At 65.9% G+C, this 15,388-nt stretch overlaps 2 protein-coding genes across 17 annotated transcripts in view; one reads left to right on the top strand and one right to left on the bottom strand.

The window, feature by feature from the left end:
* TSC2 (TSC complex subunit 2) overlaps positions 1 to 1,141 on the top strand; it is a 33,393-nt gene extending 32,252 nt beyond the window's left edge. For 11 of the 12 annotated variants that reach the window (XM_077906175.1, XM_077906176.1, XM_077906177.1 and 8 more), the window contains 4 exons: positions 393 to 471; positions 542 to 633; positions 730 to 828; positions 905 to 1,141. In XM_077906175.1, coding sequence (XP_077762301.1) covers positions 393 to 471; positions 542 to 633; positions 730 to 828; positions 905 to 1,075 — 441 coding nt within the window. In that variant the 3' untranslated portion in view covers positions 1,076 to 1,141. Of the gene's footprint in view, positions 1 to 392; positions 472 to 541; positions 634 to 729; positions 829 to 904 lie in introns of those variants that run through there. The other variant, XR_013384810.1, reaches the window with a different exon arrangement.
* Positions 1,142 to 1,145: 4 nt separating this feature from the next.
* PKD1 (polycystin 1, transient receptor potential channel interacting) overlaps positions 1,146 to 15,388 on the bottom strand; it is a 41,492-nt gene continuing 27,249 nt past the window's right edge. For 3 of the 5 annotated variants that reach the window (XM_077906173.1, XM_077906172.1, XM_077906170.1), the window contains 29 exons: positions 15,027 to 15,306; positions 14,743 to 14,956; positions 14,474 to 14,657; positions 14,005 to 14,157; positions 13,173 to 13,317; positions 12,456 to 13,076; positions 11,973 to 12,129; positions 11,470 to 11,722; positions 11,193 to 11,388; positions 10,075 to 10,245; positions 9,855 to 9,998; positions 9,535 to 9,745; positions 9,315 to 9,441; positions 7,512 to 7,628; positions 7,365 to 7,414; positions 6,930 to 7,114; positions 6,747 to 6,840; positions 6,097 to 6,218; positions 5,820 to 6,022; positions 5,551 to 5,745; positions 5,035 to 5,174; positions 4,617 to 4,729; positions 4,301 to 4,448; positions 4,092 to 4,220; positions 3,694 to 3,868; positions 3,320 to 3,610; positions 3,103 to 3,237; positions 2,717 to 3,022; positions 1,146 to 2,621 (listed from right to left, as the gene is read on the bottom strand). In XM_077906173.1, the coding sequence (XP_077762299.1) occupies positions 2,154 to 2,621; positions 2,717 to 3,022; positions 3,103 to 3,237; positions 3,320 to 3,610; positions 3,694 to 3,868; positions 4,092 to 4,220; positions 4,301 to 4,448; positions 4,617 to 4,729; positions 5,035 to 5,174; positions 5,551 to 5,745; positions 5,820 to 6,022; positions 6,097 to 6,218; positions 6,747 to 6,840; positions 6,930 to 7,114; positions 7,365 to 7,414; positions 7,512 to 7,628; positions 9,315 to 9,441; positions 9,535 to 9,745; positions 9,855 to 9,998; positions 10,075 to 10,245; positions 11,193 to 11,388; positions 11,470 to 11,722; positions 11,973 to 12,129; positions 12,456 to 13,076; positions 13,173 to 13,317; positions 14,005 to 14,157; positions 14,474 to 14,657; positions 14,743 to 14,956; positions 15,027 to 15,306 (5,727 nt within the window). In that variant the 3' untranslated portion in view covers positions 1,146 to 2,153. The remainder of the gene's footprint in view (positions 2,622 to 2,716; positions 3,023 to 3,102; positions 3,238 to 3,319; positions 3,611 to 3,693; positions 3,869 to 4,091; positions 4,221 to 4,300; positions 4,449 to 4,616; positions 4,730 to 5,034; positions 5,175 to 5,550; positions 5,746 to 5,819; positions 6,023 to 6,096; positions 6,219 to 6,746; positions 6,841 to 6,929; positions 7,115 to 7,364; positions 7,415 to 7,511; positions 7,629 to 9,314; positions 9,442 to 9,534; positions 9,746 to 9,854; positions 9,999 to 10,074; positions 10,246 to 11,192; positions 11,389 to 11,469; positions 11,723 to 11,972; positions 12,130 to 12,455; positions 13,077 to 13,172; positions 13,318 to 14,004; positions 14,158 to 14,473; positions 14,658 to 14,742; positions 14,957 to 15,026; positions 15,307 to 15,388) is intronic. The other 2 variants (XM_077906174.1, XM_077906171.1) reach the window with 1 other exon arrangement.

The following is a 15,388-nucleotide window of genomic DNA, read 5'->3' on the forward strand; positions in this document are numbered from 1 at the left end:
GCCCAGCGGAGCTGTCCCTGCGGGCGCCTCAACTATGGGGAACGTGCAGAGCGCCCTGTGCTGCTCCTGGTAGATGGTGAGGCAGGAGCCCCAGACCACACAGGGACATGAGGGGGGCCCTGTGCCTGTGTGCAGTCATGACTGTGAACCTGAGCTCAGGTGGATTCAGTTGCCATCCAGAAGTGCAGTGGTGGGTGAAGGGGGAAGGCAGCGTGCCCTGGCTTTGGTGGGAAGGAAGGGTGTGTGCAGTGGCCAGTGGTTAACGGAGCAGAGCACAGGCTGGTTCAGGTAGCGAGTGACCAACACTGACGAGCTTGCCACCGTCAGCTTGGTGAGGACATGGCAGGAAGCAGTCCTCAGGGCTGGGGTGACCTCTGCTCTCGTCCGGGCAGGGCCAGTTCAACTTCGTCCACGTGATCATCACCCCCCTGGACTATGAGTGCAACCTGGTGTCCCTGCAGTGCAGGAAAGGTAAGCCCCAGGGCGGAGGGGGTAGGCACTCAGGGTCCTGAGCCGTCGTGTGAGCTCTGGTTCTCCCCAGACATGGAAGGTCTTGTGGATACTAGCGTGGCCAAGATCGTGTCTGACCGCAACCTGCCTTTTGTGGCACGTCAGATGGCTTTGCATGCAAATGTGAGTGGAGGGCATGATGGGGGGGGGGGGGGTGCAGGTGGGCGGGGGCACAGGGGCCACCCCTGGAGGGCTCTCTGCTCTGCCTTCCCCTCCCAGATGGCCTCACAAGTGCATCATAGCCGCTCCAACCCCACCGACATCTATCCCTCCAAGTGGATTGCCAGGCTTCGCCACATCAAGCGACTCCGCCACCGGGTAGGGGAAACGGGGCCCAGATGTCGTGGGGGCTGGGGGCGGGGGGCTGGCTGCTCAAGCATTTGGTGTCCCTCAGATCCGCGAGGAAGCCCACTACACCAACCCCAGCCTGCCACTGATGCAGATGCACCCCCCGGGCCACCCCAAAGCCTCTGCTCAGGCGCCGGCAGAGCCTGTGCCCACGTATGAGACAGGCCAGCGGAAGCGTCTCATCTCCTCTGTGGATGACTTCACGGAGTTTGTGTGAGGGGTCCCCCTGCCTGTATGTGCGCCCCTGAAATAAAGCAGGTATAGCCCTCGAGGCTCACAGACACAGGTGCAGTCAGCCAGGTTGTTTATTTGACTTTGTCGGGTGGGGGGTGGGGTCAAGGCTGTAACTGTGGCCATGCCCACATACGTGGTACCAGGCTGTCGGTTGGGCCACCCGCGGCCCCCTGCTCACCCTCCCCAGCCCCGGGAGCCAGCCCCCGGGGAGGGCTCTTTCCACCTGACCACCCTGGAGTTCTTGCCCTGTCCTCCTCCTGCTCATTGCCCACACCTGGCACCAGCAGGTCTGGGCTCTGCCATCTTGCTGCTGGGGGGCGACAGGAACTGCCTCGGAGGTGGCTGTACCCTCCCAACCAGCCTCCCCTCCCAGCACCTGCCTCAGGCCAGACCTGGATGCAAGCAGCAGCCACCGTCAGCTGCCCTGCCCCCTGGTCACATGTCTGGGGAGGGAGGCCAGCTCTGCAGTCCCTGCTCCCCCCTCAACACGGGTGACAGTGGGCACAGGGCTGCTTCAGCCACCAGGTCCCTTGGCCCTAGTGAAAAATAGAGCGACGTACAAAAATATATACATTTTAACCTAACCCCATATAAATTACTGACGATAGACACACAGATGGCAGCGGAAAGGGAGTGCACTCAGCAGGGGCACAGGAGAGGTAATAACTTAGTGGGGAAGACCACGGGAAGTGCAGGTTCCCTCCCCGAAGCCTGGATCCTTCGCAAGGGGAGATGTCTGCCCAGGAGGTGGGGCCGGGCACAGCCCGCTGTACCTGAGGACTCCGGTAATAAATTAGCATCTCAGAGGCTGGGCGCTCAGCCCGATACTGCTGTGTCCACCCACAGGGAGCTGGGGAGGGCCCTTGGGTCCTGGCTGCCCACACGGCCTCTTTAAAGTGCTGAGACCCCCAGAGAGAGACGAGGCTGCCTACTCCGGGGCCTCCGTGCGGCTGTTCTGCTGGCCCAAACCTTGAGGGTAGCAGAAGTTAATACTGAGCGGTGTCTGCCCTGGCTCCTCCCAGAAGCCGGAGCGGGGGTGGGGGAGCCCGGTGCCCCGAGGGCTAAGTGCTGCTGGGGTGGACCTTGTTCTTAGCCCGCAGGGAAGCCCTGCTGGGGCCGGATGCCAGGCCCATGCCTCGACTGGCCCGGGCAAGACGGCTGGGCAGGGCCGGCTGCAGGGCTGAGCAGGGGCTGTGGGGAGGCGAGGCTGGGGGAACGGTGCTCCTGCGGCCCCGCAGGCTCTGCAGCCTCTGCTCCAGCTGGTACACATCCTCTGTGGCCTGGTTGAGTCGGTCGAACTGGGTCAGGAGGGCCTCGAACACCGCTTGCAGGCGAGAGGGCTCCGGCTCCCCCCGGGGCCCCAGGCGGCCCAGGCCTCCACTCAGCGTGTCCAACTGGCTGGAGGACGTGGAGGGCCGTGAGGTGTCCGAGCCCCCGCTGGGTGGGGGTGCATCCGGGGAGGACTTGGAGCCCCTGGAGGAGCGGGAGGGCAGCGGCTCCATCCCTTCAAAGCGGACTTTGTGGCGGAACTGGGGGCGGCACAGGGGCTCGGTCAGTCCGGCTGCACCCTGGGCTCACCTGGGCCCAGGGTGTGTCCCTCTCCCCCCCACTGGGCCGTACCCACCTCCTTGACCTTGCTGAAACCCATCCAGAGGCGCAGCCTGCGCAGAAAGAGCTCCACCATCTCGTAGTCCTGCGGCTCCCAGGCCGGTCGGTAGAGTTCCCCACGCAGGGCATGGTACCGCCATCTCAGAAGGACGGCCCCCAGCCGCAGGGCGCCCCAAAGGCGCAGGGCCCAGAGCCCGGTGCACAGCAGCGGGGACAGGCGCCAGGACTCGGCAGGGCACAGGGCGGGACCCCCTGACCCAGGGCACAGCACCAAGAGGGCCCGCGCCGCACTCCGGAATGAATCCACACAGGAGGAGACCAGCTGCAAGGGAGGGGGGCAGGAGTGAGGGGCGCGTCCGAGGCTAGACCCCCCCACTACCCGCCGGCCTCACCCTCACCTACCAGAACGGCCAGGTGCGCGTAGGCCACGGCGAGCGCCACCAGGCCGAGGGCTGCCCCCACGAGCTCCGGCAGGGCCCGGCACAGCGTCTTGCCAAAAACCGACCACTGGCGCACGAAGCGCAGCTGCTGCGCGGCCTGTGGACAAGTGGGGTCAGCTGACCAGCCCCCACCGGCCGGCAGCGCCCCCCACCCCGCGTCCCCCTGGCCCCAACCTCACCTTGACCAGGAGCAGGAAGAGCAGCGAGGCGGCCAGGCCGCGAGCCGCGGCGCTCAGCTGCGCCACCTGCTCGAAGCTGGTGAATCGGCGCGGACGGCGGCGCAAGAAGCGGGCCCACTGGCGGTCGGCAACACCCAGCTGGGCCAGGCGCACGAGCGCTGCGGCCGCGGTCAGTGCCACCAGCAGCCACCGCGCCCACGCCCCGGGCTGCGCCGCACGTCTACACCCTTCCCTGCGCCAGGTGCGCACCTCGGCCACGGAGAAGTACAGCGCGAAGAGCAGCAGGCTCACCTGCGGGGGGGCGGGGCGAGCGATGGGCGGGGCCTGGGGCGGCGGGCGTGGGCGGGGCGGGGCAGGGCGGGGCGAGCACCCACCGAGGTGAGCAGCGGCAGGGAGAGGCCGGTGCTCAGGCGCTGCAGCGGGAAGGGACGCACGCTGACAGCGGTCACCGCGTGCCCGGCAGCGGGGAACTCGAGGCGCAGCGTGACGGCGGCGTGCAGCCCCACGGCTGGGCTGTAGCGCGTGAGCTCCACGAACACGGCGCGGCTCCTGCGCGCGTGAAGGGGGCACAGTAAGACCAGGTGCCTTCCCGGAGGAAGGGGCGGCGGCAGGTGATGCATGGACCCCGGGGGGAGGTGGAGGCTGAGTGAGAGGCCCATCAGGAATGTAACGCATGGGGAGCCGAGCCGCAGGCTCGTGGCAGGAGGAGGGCTGCTGTGCTAGCCTGAGGGGCTGCGGGGGCAGAGGTGGGGGGCCGCGGAGGCGCGCACACCTGTTGTCGATCCAGTTATGCAGCTGCAGGAAGCCCAGCTGCGCGCGGCTCTCCTCCAGGCTCAGCCCTAGCTCCTGCACATAGCCCCCGCTGTCGTACACAGCGCAGTAGCCCCAGGACCAGATGCTGCTGGCGAGGGGGCAGTGTTAGAGCCCGGCTGCAGGCGTGCGGGCACCGGGGAGGGAACCGCGGGGCACCCCTGTGCTTACCCCAGTAGGTCTGGCGCAGAGTAGGCCCACGTCTCGGAGCAGTTCTGGGCAGCACTACCCCAGCCAATGCTGTAGTCCCCGGTGCTGAAGGCGTCCTGGCCGGCTGAGCACGCATGCACCGCGGCGCCGGGAGGGTCTGGGCACAGAGCTGCAAGCAGAGCAGCCAAGGAGTGAGCGTGACTAAACCAGCGCTGCCTGGGCAGGGTGCTCCATGGGCTCCCCAAACCCTCCCTGCAGCCCTGAAGGGAGAGGCCATAAAGAAGGGAGGCAGAGGGAAGATAAAGGGTACCTAGCCAGGCAGCTAGAAACCGCTCACCTTCCTGCAGCCGCACCTGCCGCAGCCGTGGGGGCCCCAGCTCTGGGCCGGACTGGTTCCCATGGATGTAGGGAAGCAGCACGTGTGACATCCATGGCCAGAACTCATCAGACCTGCCCACACACAGTCACATGCTCTACCCCGAAGCTCCCGGAACCCGTGGCGGGGGTGGTCAGTGGCCCAGCCAATGACAGGCTGCCAGTGCCACAGAAGGGGACAAGGCGAAGACTCAGATTCCTTAGCCTACTTGCATTTAGGACAGTAAGTTTTATGGAGCTGGCCTGACAAAACTGTACCAAGACCCTTCCCCATACCCCCTGGGTACTGCGTTGGCCCAAGGCCAGGGTCAAGATGGGGCCTGGTTGGCATCAGTGCCCTCCTGACCTGGTGTATGTGCATGTGCTTAGGGTGTCCATACCGGGTGATGGCCAGGAAGGCCTGGCTGCCCAGCTCCTGCTTGATGGCACTCTGTAAGCGGTAGGCATGGTTGTGACATGAGGCATCCCCGTGGTTGGCCAACAGCGTCACCAGCAAAAAGAGCATATACACCAGCAGGCTCTGGAGGCAAGGACAGCCCTGGGGTCAGCCAATCCAAGTCTCGCCCACCACAATAGAGCTGGCCAGCAATCTGCCCGTGGCCAAGGTTCTTGGTGCCAAGAAGGCAACACAGACACCTGCCAATGCCCTGCTGGGGGTGGAGACCACCCCGAGGGCCCTGAGAGGCCAGGCAGAGGAGGCATCTGAGCCGGACATGAAGAGAGAGCAAGGACTGGGGGGGGTAGGAGTTAGGGGTGATGGGGTAGGGGCCATAGGGCCTCTGTGGAAGTAAAGGGTAGGCGTGTGGTTTTTTATGAAGGGAGAACCTACAGGAAGCCAGCATGTTGGCCAGAACGCAGGTGGACAGCAGGTGCTGGGCACCCGTGACTGAGCTCACCCTCAGCATCCCATGCAGCCTCTTGACCTTTCGGGCTTCCTCCTTTGCCAGGAAGAGCGCAAAGCCGTGGGGGGGCCTCACGCGAGGCACACGCTCGCTCACAGGGGTCACAGCCGGGCTCTCCACCAGGGTATCATCCTCATCAGGATGGAGCCGCTTGGCCACCAGCGAGAAGTACAGGGCTTCCAGCAGGACCTGCGCCACAGGCGGCATCAGAGCAGCCTGCAGGTGCCAGAGGCTGCTGGCCCGGCCCCCTGCATCCCATTTACCTTGAGGGGCTCCCAGCCAAGGAAGGAGGCCAAGAAACTGGAGCTGCTTGAGAGGAGCCACATCACGCTCACACCAGGGGGGAAGCTGGAGCCTACCCAGCCAGAGACCCCCACAGCCACAGCAGCCAAGAGCAAGCTGAGCCCGTGGGCCAGGGACGCACACCAGGCGGGCAGCAGCCGCTTCTGCAGACCGTCCGCCAGCCCTGGGGAGGGAGACAGGCCGGTGACAGGCAGCCCTGGGGAGGGCGGGGGGCATCCTGGGGACACAGGGGCACACCTGTCCCGGAGAGCCTGGCCGACGCGGGCTGCTCCCAGGTCACGCCGGAGCTGCACGGCGGTCCCCTCTCCCCCAGCCTCTGCAGCGTCAGCGTTTCCGTTGTCTCCCCGGGGGCGCTAGACCTGAGGCACAGAAGAGGGGAGTAGCTCGCGCTCACCTGTAGCCCGCAGTTTCAGCTGGAGCCTCTTCTGGCGATGCGGTGCCCTCCCCACTGTCAGCGGGTGGACGGGTGGACGTGACCAAGGAAGGGCCCCAGCACCTAGCCTGCTCCCCGGGCTGTAAACCTGCGTCAGCCTGGTCCTGGCTCCCCGTTGCTTCCGGCCTCCACCCTCAGTGGGTGGGGTCCTCGCCCTGCCCCATCGGGCCAGCACCCCAGCAGCGGTGGCCTTCCGCAGCACCACCCAAGGGGCCCCCAGCCCGTGCCCCTGCCTGCTCCTCACACCGGCCTGGCCTGGGCTGGCACCTACTGCCAAGCACGCCCCACCCAGCCCACCTTCGGCCTTGGCCTCCGTGCAGACAGGGTTCACAGGGACAGGGCCCAGCCCCGCGGCGGGGCACACGGACGGCACAGCACAGGCCCATCCAGGAGGCGAGCAGGGATTCCCGGCCCGGGCTCCCACCACCCTGAGCCCCAGCGGCCAGGCACTCACAGGCTGGTGAGCAGATCCGTTTCCACTTGGGTGTCCTGGGTGGGGGCCAGGCTGCTGGCGCCTTCGGCCAGGATCTGCTGGATCAGGTCCTCATCTGGAGGCAGGAGCAGTGCACATCAGGAAGGGCACGGCTCCTCCAACCCCCACCTCGGGGCCCTCCTGGGAGAGCAGGGCGATGCCCACCTGAAGCTGAGAAGTATTTGGCAGGTGAAGAGGGGCTCAGCAAGGAGAGACCGTCGTCCTCCGGGCCCAGCGTGTGGCCCATGCGGCCCCGAGCCAGCCGCTGCAGGGTGCTGCCCATGATGGACGGGTCACTCAGCAGGTCCGGCCAGTTAAGTGTGCCTTCACTGGATGGCCAGCACACCAGGCTGAGGGTGACACGGGTTGGACAAGGGGAGCCCAGGGGACACATGTGCACACTCCCAGTTCCAATCACACACGGACTCCAGAAGCTTCTGAGCAAACAGGGCCCTGAGGTGGGGTGTGGGCAACACACAGGCCTGCCAACCCCTGGCCAGGACACGCACACGGCCCACGCAGCCCAGACACCCGTGACATGGCACACACAGGCCATGGCCGACCTACGCCGAGGCTCACGTTTGCTCTAGGGACCCCTACCTTTTAGAATCATCCAAAAATAAGTCGCTTTTCATTTGTCCAGCAAAGGCCTGTTGAGAAGTGCAGAGAATCCCTAGGACCCTGGACTGCCCAAGGTGGCAGGACACCCCACCCCCAGCTTGGCAGGGCCCCTGGGGGCACACTTGCCTCTGTGCGCAGCCCCGGGAAGGTGAGGAAGGAGCTATCCAGCACAGACGAGTCCAGGTAGCTGTCAACGTCCAGTACCTGCTGCCCTGCAGGGGTGGGGCTCGGGGCCCCGGCCACCTACGGAAGATGTGGGCTGTCAGTGGGGGAAGTCACAGGGGCGAGGTCGGTGGGGGAGGTTCAGCGGGGGGGGCAGGTCAGCAGAGGGGAGGGTCAGCGGGGTGGGGAGGCTAGAGGGGGTGAGGTCAGCAGGGGGAGGTCAGCAGGGGCGAGGTCAGTAGGGGCGAAGTCAGCGGGGGCGTGGTCAGTGGAGGGCGAGGTCAGCAGGGGGAGCAGGTCAGTGGGGGGCAGGGTCAGCAGGGGGAGGTCAGCGGGGGTGAGGTCAGTGGGGGCAGGGTCAGCAGGGGGAGCAGGTCAGCAGGGGGAGGTCAGTGGGGGCGAAGTCAATGAGGGGCAGGTCAACGGGGGAGAGTCAGCAGGGGGAAGTCAGCGGGGGAGCAGGTCAGCAGGGGGAGGTCAGCAGGTACGAGGTCAGCAGAAGCGAGGTCAGTGGGGGGCAGGGTCAGCAGGGGGAGGTCAGCAGGGGCGAGGTCAGCGGGGGCGTGGTCATTGGGGGCAGGGTCAGCAGGGGGAGCAGGTCAGCAGGGGGAGGTCAGCGGGGGCGAGGTCAGTGGGGGGCAGGGTCAGCAGGGGAGGTCAGCAGGGGTGAGGTCAGCGGGGGCGTGGTCATTGGGGGGCAGGGTCAGCAGGGAGAGGTCAGCATGGGTGAGGTCAGTGGAGGGCAGGTCAGCGGGGGGAGGGTCCGCAGGGGGAAGTCAGTGGGGGGCATGGTCAGTAGGGGCATGGTCAGTGGAGGGAGGTCAGCAGGGGGGAGGTCAGCGGGGCGGGGGGAGGTCAGTGGGGCGAGGTCAGCAGGGGGCAGGTCAGCGGGTGAGGTCAGCAGGGTGAAGTCAGTAGGGTGAGGTCAGCGGAGGGAGGTCAGCAGAGGGACGTCAGCAGAGGGAGGTCAGTGGGGCGAGGTCATTGGAGGGAGGTCAGCGGGGGGAGGCAGCCCAGGCCCTGCCTTGTGGAGGCGTGCTGCCTTCTGAGCAAGGCCGAGCCTAGCACAGTGCTGTGCTAAAGAATGTCCTAGAATGACGCCCTGCCTGCCATGGTAGCCATGAGCCCCGTGCTGCTACAGAGCACTTGAAATGGGGCTGGTGACCTGAGGAACTTGAGCTTTCATCGTCGTTGACTGAATACAAGCAGCCAAAGCAGGCGGTTGCCGCCCACTGCTGGACTCTGGGCCTCCGTCCTGCTCAGGAGGCTGCGGCTGTTTGGCCGGTACCTCCTGCGTCTGGCTCTGGCCACATGGGATGGGACAGGTCAGTTCGTGGAGGCCGTGCTGACTCCTGGGCAGTGGCCAGGCGCCACCAGGGAGGCCATCGCGCTGCTCCATGCGGGAGGTCTTAGATCGCTGCTCCGGCCTCTCGCTGGAGGCCTCTCCCAGGGCAATCTCCTCTCTGGTCAGTTCGGTCACTTGTCCCAGGAACTTGTCCGTGGGGCCTGGGTCATGTGACAGGCTGGTGGACAGCAGTCCACAGGTCCCCCACTGTCCTAGTGGTTTCTGTGGCATCGGCAGGGAGAACCCTGGGCTCGTCCAAGGCTTTGACAATCTGTTTCTCTTTTTTCTTGGGTCAGTCCAGCTAAGGGCTCGTCAACACCGCGACCCCTGACTCTCCCGCTCTGCCTGCCACAACGACCGCCCTCGGCAGAAGCCTGAAGCCCATGCTCCGCCCTCTGGCAGCCCCGCGGTCCCCGGCCCACCTTGCTCCGGGACATCCGGAAGAGAAACAGGATGACCAGGTAGACGGGATAGACGACCACACTGGACACCAGGCCGACGGCGATCGTGTCAACACTCAATGGGATGAGAGTGGACACAGGCCCCGCGCTGTGGGGCAAGAGAGGAGAGAAACCCGGGCTGGGACAGGCTGGAGGAGGCAGGGGAGCAGGAGGAGGCCATCCGAGCCCCGCGGGCACCCACCTGGAGGCGGTGTCTCCCACGACCCCGTACCACACAGCATTGGCGCCCAGGAAGAGGCAGACGAGGAGGACGCAGCAGGTGGCCCGCTGGACACGAGTGAAGCGGCTCCGAGGCGGCCGGTCCCATATGGAGAGCCAGATGTGCTTGTCAAAGAAGCCGCGCTGCAGCTCGGCCACGAGGAGGCGCCGGGACCGCCGCAGGGCCGCCTCGCCTGGGGAGGGACGGACGGACAGATGGACGGGCTTGAGGAGCCGCGGGCCCAGGGCCACCCCCAGGCTGCTCAGCCCCAGGCTGCTCGGGTAGGACGGCCAGGCCCTTACTTGCTGCCAGCACCTCCTTCTCTACGAGGCCGCCGTTGGCCTCAGTCTCCACCGACAGCCAGTCATTGACCAGGAAGAAGGTGCTGCGGGCGTTCTGCAGGTCCCTGACAATGATGTGCTGCAGGAACCAGGCGGGGCTGAGGCCTGGTGGGGGGGGGTGCGTCAGGCCGGCGGGTGCACCTGGGGTGCTGGTGGGCTGGCCGCGGGTGCCCCCACAGACCTTTGTTGTCGTGCCACACGCGGATCTTGCGCACGCTGCCCAGGCTGTGCGGGGTGGCGATCTGGAACACGTCCAGGCTGTTGCGGCGGAAGGCTCTGTCCCCATCCAGGTGCCGGTGGCCGCTGCGGCCCTCCGCCCCGTACAGCATGATGCCCACGTGTGCCGTGGTACCTGGAGGAGGGACGGACGCGCAGCGGGGCTGGAGTGCTGCCCGGCAGACGCGTGACCCCAGGCCCCCCTTCCTTCCCTCACCAGACGCGGGCGGTCCTGGCTCTGCACGGCCGACAGATGCCATGTCAGCGATGTCACGTGCCAGGGACATGACCCCTGACGGCACGGCACGGCACGTGCTCGGGCTCAGGGCGGGTCAGCCGGGTGACCACGTGAGACAGAAGCTGGGCCACGAGCTCCCCAGTCTGCTCTGGGAACAGCAGACCAGCGTCCCTGTCGGTTCCCACACACCACCTGGCCCGCGGGGCACTGCCCGCCTGTCTCCTGGTGATAAACACACGCAACGTTTTATTGGGGCATCAGAAGGGGACTGGCCGACAAGGGTGGAAGCACAGAAAGGAACTGAAAAGTGGCAGCGCAGGGCGGTGACTTAGGATCCAAAGTAACCGGGCCAGCGACACCACCTGGGGCCTGTGATGGCGAACATCAGGAGGGGAAGGACCAAGACGGTGCAGAACACCTGACACTGGCAAAATACCCATGCAGGAGTGTTCAGAGGGGCAATGGGGAGGTGTCCGAAGCCGCCGCGAGGCTGGAGAACGGGCTCTCTGCCCGCAGGAAGCGTCATGGCTGCTCGGCAACCACTGTCCAGACCACTCAGCAAGTGCTTCACAATGAAATCAAACGCTTTTATCCTCAGCGTGTCTCACGTCCGTGTCATGCTGTCCTTGCTCACGACCAGTAATGGCTCATGACCACCCTCACCCTCTGACCGTTGACCACCCACACGGGCAGGCCCTGTGCTCCAGTGCCCCGGTGTCCCAACAGTGCCGGGACGACCCATATGCTCCTGCTCGCAACATGCTGGGTAAACTGAGCCCTCATGTGGCATCACCGTGAGGGCAGGTGGCCAGAGAGCGCAAGCCGGGGGCAGCCTCTCCACTCACCTGAGCCTCGGCCCCAGCCGGTCTTGACCAGGATCTCATACTTGAAGAGGCCTCCCTTCCCGCAGAAAGGGATGATGCGCACCCGGCTGACGTCCAGCTGGTCCAGCTTACGCAGGATCACGGCCATGACTGTGTAGGTGACCAGGCACACGGTACACGTCAGCAGGACGATGTAGTTCACGCCTGAGGCCGGCTCCTGGGGAGACAGAGCCATCAGGCCCAGGAGCCACAGCCCCCACCTCACCTTCTCAGGACGAAGAAACAGGGTGCCACTCACTGGAAAGATGAAGTGGACGTGGCTGGGGGGGACAAAGAGGCTGGCACCAAAGGCAGTGAGGTGGCGGGTAAGGCAGACAGCCTGGCTGGGGGACGTCTCCTCCAGAGGCACAAGCCCCTCTGTCTTCCACATCATCTCCTTCTCACTGAAGTACTGACACAGGGACGTGTACAGGCCCACGCTCACTTCCAGTGCTGACCAGTGGAAGTGGCTGGTCAGATTCAGGTAATAAGTCCCACCTGAGTCTCTGGTCCTAGAAGGACAAGGGAGTATCACAGCCAGACCCCGCCAAACCCCAGGCTCTGGGCCCCAGCCATGCTCAGAGCCATGCCTGGCCCGCCCCCTCCTGCTGCCACATCCCTTCCCACAGGGAGCACATGTGACCTCAGCACCCGGGGATCCGGTCACACCCTGGTCACACCCACCCTGCCCTCAGAAGTCAGCCCCATGCCCCCAATAGGTCCTCTGTGGGCCTGCTTCTCACCAGCAGGGCGGGCGCTCACCCTGGGGCAATGAAGAAGGTATAGGGCCTGTGGTCGCCGCCCGCCAGCTCCTCCAAGCTGATCCTCCTGCTGGCGGAGCAGTTGTGCTCTTTGGGCCCGGGCACCGAGTCAAAGTACACAGCCAGGTAGGGCTCAGGCTCCTCGGGCAAGTAGCGCTCTAGGGGCACAAGTATAGGTCGGGCGGAGGCCCTGGGCAGTCGCTCAGCCCAGGGGGCGATGCGGGAACCATCTGGAGCCCTCCCCGCTAACTAGGGCTTAGGGGGCTGGAGCACTCTTGGGCCCACTCTGCGCTCCTCCCCCACTGCCCCCAGGCCAGGCCCCCGCAGCCTGTGAAGCAGGAGGCCGAGTTTACCAAAGGCCACGAATTGGGGGGTGGTCCGTGAGAAACACCTTCTCACCTGGGGCACCCCTGCTGCCCCCACACGGGCCGGGCTAAGGTGGGGAGGAGGCAGCAGCCCCGAGCACCCCACCCGCGGCACCCACCACTGAGCAGCGTGTAGGTGAGCTGCAGGTGCAGCCCGGCCGCCGGGTTGCTGTTTTCAGGGGTGACCGCAACGCTGATGGAGGCCTGGGGCTGGATGACTGCGGAGCCAGCAGGGGCGCGGTGGCCCGGGGCAGCCTGGTCGGAGCTGTTGGGCACTTTCACGATGATGGCGCGCTCCGAGGCCAGCTGCCCGATGGGGATCTGGGTGCCGGCCTGCGTCTGGAAGGCCATGGAGGCCACCTTGGTGGAGACGGTGTAGTTGCTGATGTAGCCAAAGGGGAATGGATTGGAGTCGACGAGGAACATGAGCTGCACCACATCACTGAGGTTGGACAGGGCCCCGCTGAAGGCCGTGGGGATAGAGAAGTGGCAGCTGGGAACCGAGGCGTTGCCCTGGCACAGCAGGCTCAGCGGGTCGGAGCGCTTGCCCTGGGCCACAATCTCCTCACCCGCCAGCGTCAGGGGCTCCTCGTTGAGCACACGGGAGCGCATGAGGATGCACATGAGGGCCGATGAGAGGTGGTAGGCCCTGGATGCTACCATGAGTGAGGGCGGCTCTGTGCCCAGCTCCGAGGGCTGCAGGCCCTGCATGTCCACACTGGCCAAGTGGATGAGGTCGCCTATGAGAGCACAGGAGGTTGTGGAGGAATGCTTGTGGGGGAGAGGCAGGAGGAGGTTGGGGGAGCCACACGAGCCTGCCGAGGCCTTGCCCGCACCTGTGATGTTGAGAATGCTGTCAGCTATGCCCGTGGGCGTCCCAGTGCCAGCAGCTGTCTCAGCCTGCAGGATGCGCATCATGGCCTCAAGCTTATGCAGCGTCTTCTTCAGGCAGGAGTGGCACACGAGCTCCCTGCTGGACACCTGCAGAAAGGCAGGCGCCGTGTTCCACCCAACTCCAGCCCGGCTGCCCAGCGCCACACCCCCGCCTCAGGCCAGCTCAGCTCTGTCACACGGGCTATGCTGCTGGGCGCCCACTGTGGCCCTGGCCTTTCCCAACCCCCTTCATGATGCAGCTGGAAAAACTACCTCAAGTGTGGGTTCCGCCCACATGCCTCCCTGCTGAAAGCTCTTCTGTGGCTTCTCTCCACCCAGATAAGACCCAGAGTGATGGGGCCCTGCCACCCACCCCCAGCCATGTGCATGGCCATGGGAGCCACATGGCACAGGGCTCCCCACCTCCCTGGGAAGGGGCTCTGCTCCCTTCTCTGCTGAAGGCTCTGGAGCAATTTCCCACCCTCCACTGAGACTAGGCTCAACCTGGACCAGCCCACTCCAGTCCCCGAGCCCTGGACAGTGGAGTGGGTCACTCTCCAAGCTACAGAAGCCAGGTGGGGCGTGACTGTGGGCTGGAGGGGGATGGCACAGGAATGGCTTCTTCGTGTCCGACCCCCCTATAGCTAGGCTATTCCTTATGCCCCAGGCCACCCTGCACAGTCACCAGAAGGATGGAGGCCCCTGTGGCTCCACCCTGGAATGCCCAAAGACCAGCAAATGACTGGGGAGACTGGCTGGGACAAGGGCTGCCAAAGGGCCTGAGCATCCCCCTACCGTGCACTGGGCCAGCGCTGCCGCGATCTGCTGGATGTCATCCACGGTGTTGACCCGCAGGGAGACCAAAGTCTCTGTGACATTCTTGCGGATCTGGGCTTGCAGCTGCCGCCTGGCATCCTCCTCTGCCACCACGGCCAGAACCTGCTCGGACTGCGGGCAGCAAGCACAGGGGGGCCCTGAGTGGGCAACGAGCGGCCCCAGCAGCAGTGAGGGGTGGGGCAGTGCAGGCTGTCTCCACCACCACGAAAGTTGGGTGGCGGCTCAAGGACTGTTTCTTCAGGAGCAAAAGGAAGCTTTCCCAGGACTCCTTCCCAGGGGTGTGCTCGGGAGTGGGGGGAGTCCACAGGTGGGGACAGGACCAGAACCTGTTTCAAGGTGACCCACAAGAGAACTAAGCATGTGCTAGGCTGCAGGGACTGGTGTGGGCCCACTGTCCCCACTGAGGACAGATGAGAGGAGTCCTCACCCCTGCACTGGCCTCATTGAGCACAGTGATGAGGGCCAGCGAGTACTCGATGACGTGCTGGGGGTCGGCCTGTCTCAGCAGCCTGGGCAGCATGCTCTCCGTGAGGCCGTGCAACCAGCTGGTGAGGTCTGTAGGTCCTCCCTGGGGGTCGCCAGGAGGCTGTGGCAGGGTGATGGCCAGAGACCTGAGGGCAGAGTCCCGGGGTGAAGGAGTGGCAGTCCCCACTCCCACCTGCCACCTGTCCCGACCCCTCCCCCGTCCAGGCTCACCTGTTGAGAGCGACCACAGCTGCGCCCAGCTGGTCCTGCACGACCACGGCCAGGCCCACCTGGAAGTGCGGTGCGAAACCGGGCGGCAGCACAGCTCCGTAGGCAGAGAGGCTGCCCCTGTACACGCAGAACTCCTCGCAGTGGCCCTGGCGACAGCGCCGCAGCAGCAGTGCGTACACCAGTGGGGCGCTCGCGTCTTCGGCGTCCTGCCAGCCTGCGGGGCCCTCGGAGCGTCAGTGGCGCCCCCAGTCCCCCGCCCGCGCCCCCCCATCCGCTGCGCTCACCTGTGCACTCGAAATGCACCTTGGTGGTGAGGGCGCGAACGGCGTCAAGCGGGAAGAGGCGGCAGGAGCCCCCGCGCGGGGGCCGGTTGGCGGACAGGCGGATGGAGGCGCAGCCCTCCTCCTCGCCCGAGCGGCCCAGCACGGTGAGTGTGAACGTGTAGCCCTCGCCGTCCCGCAGCACGCCGCGCCGCAGCACCAGCCGCATGCCCGAGCTGCCCGTCGACGTGGTCGTCTCGTCCAGCACCAGCGTCTGGTTGCTGAAGGTGCGCGCCGCCCAGCGCTGCGGAGCCCGGGGGCGGGGCCGCGGTCAGGGGCGGGGCCCGCCTTCACGTCGCCCCTCCCCTCCCTGGCGCCCCGCCCCC

The sequence above is a fragment of the Canis aureus genome, chromosome 8 (genome assembly GCF_053574225.1).
Source record: "Canis aureus isolate CA01 chromosome 8, VMU_Caureus_v.1.0, whole genome shotgun sequence".
NCBI classification, from domain to species: domain Eukaryota; kingdom Metazoa; phylum Chordata; class Mammalia; order Carnivora; family Canidae; genus Canis; species Canis aureus.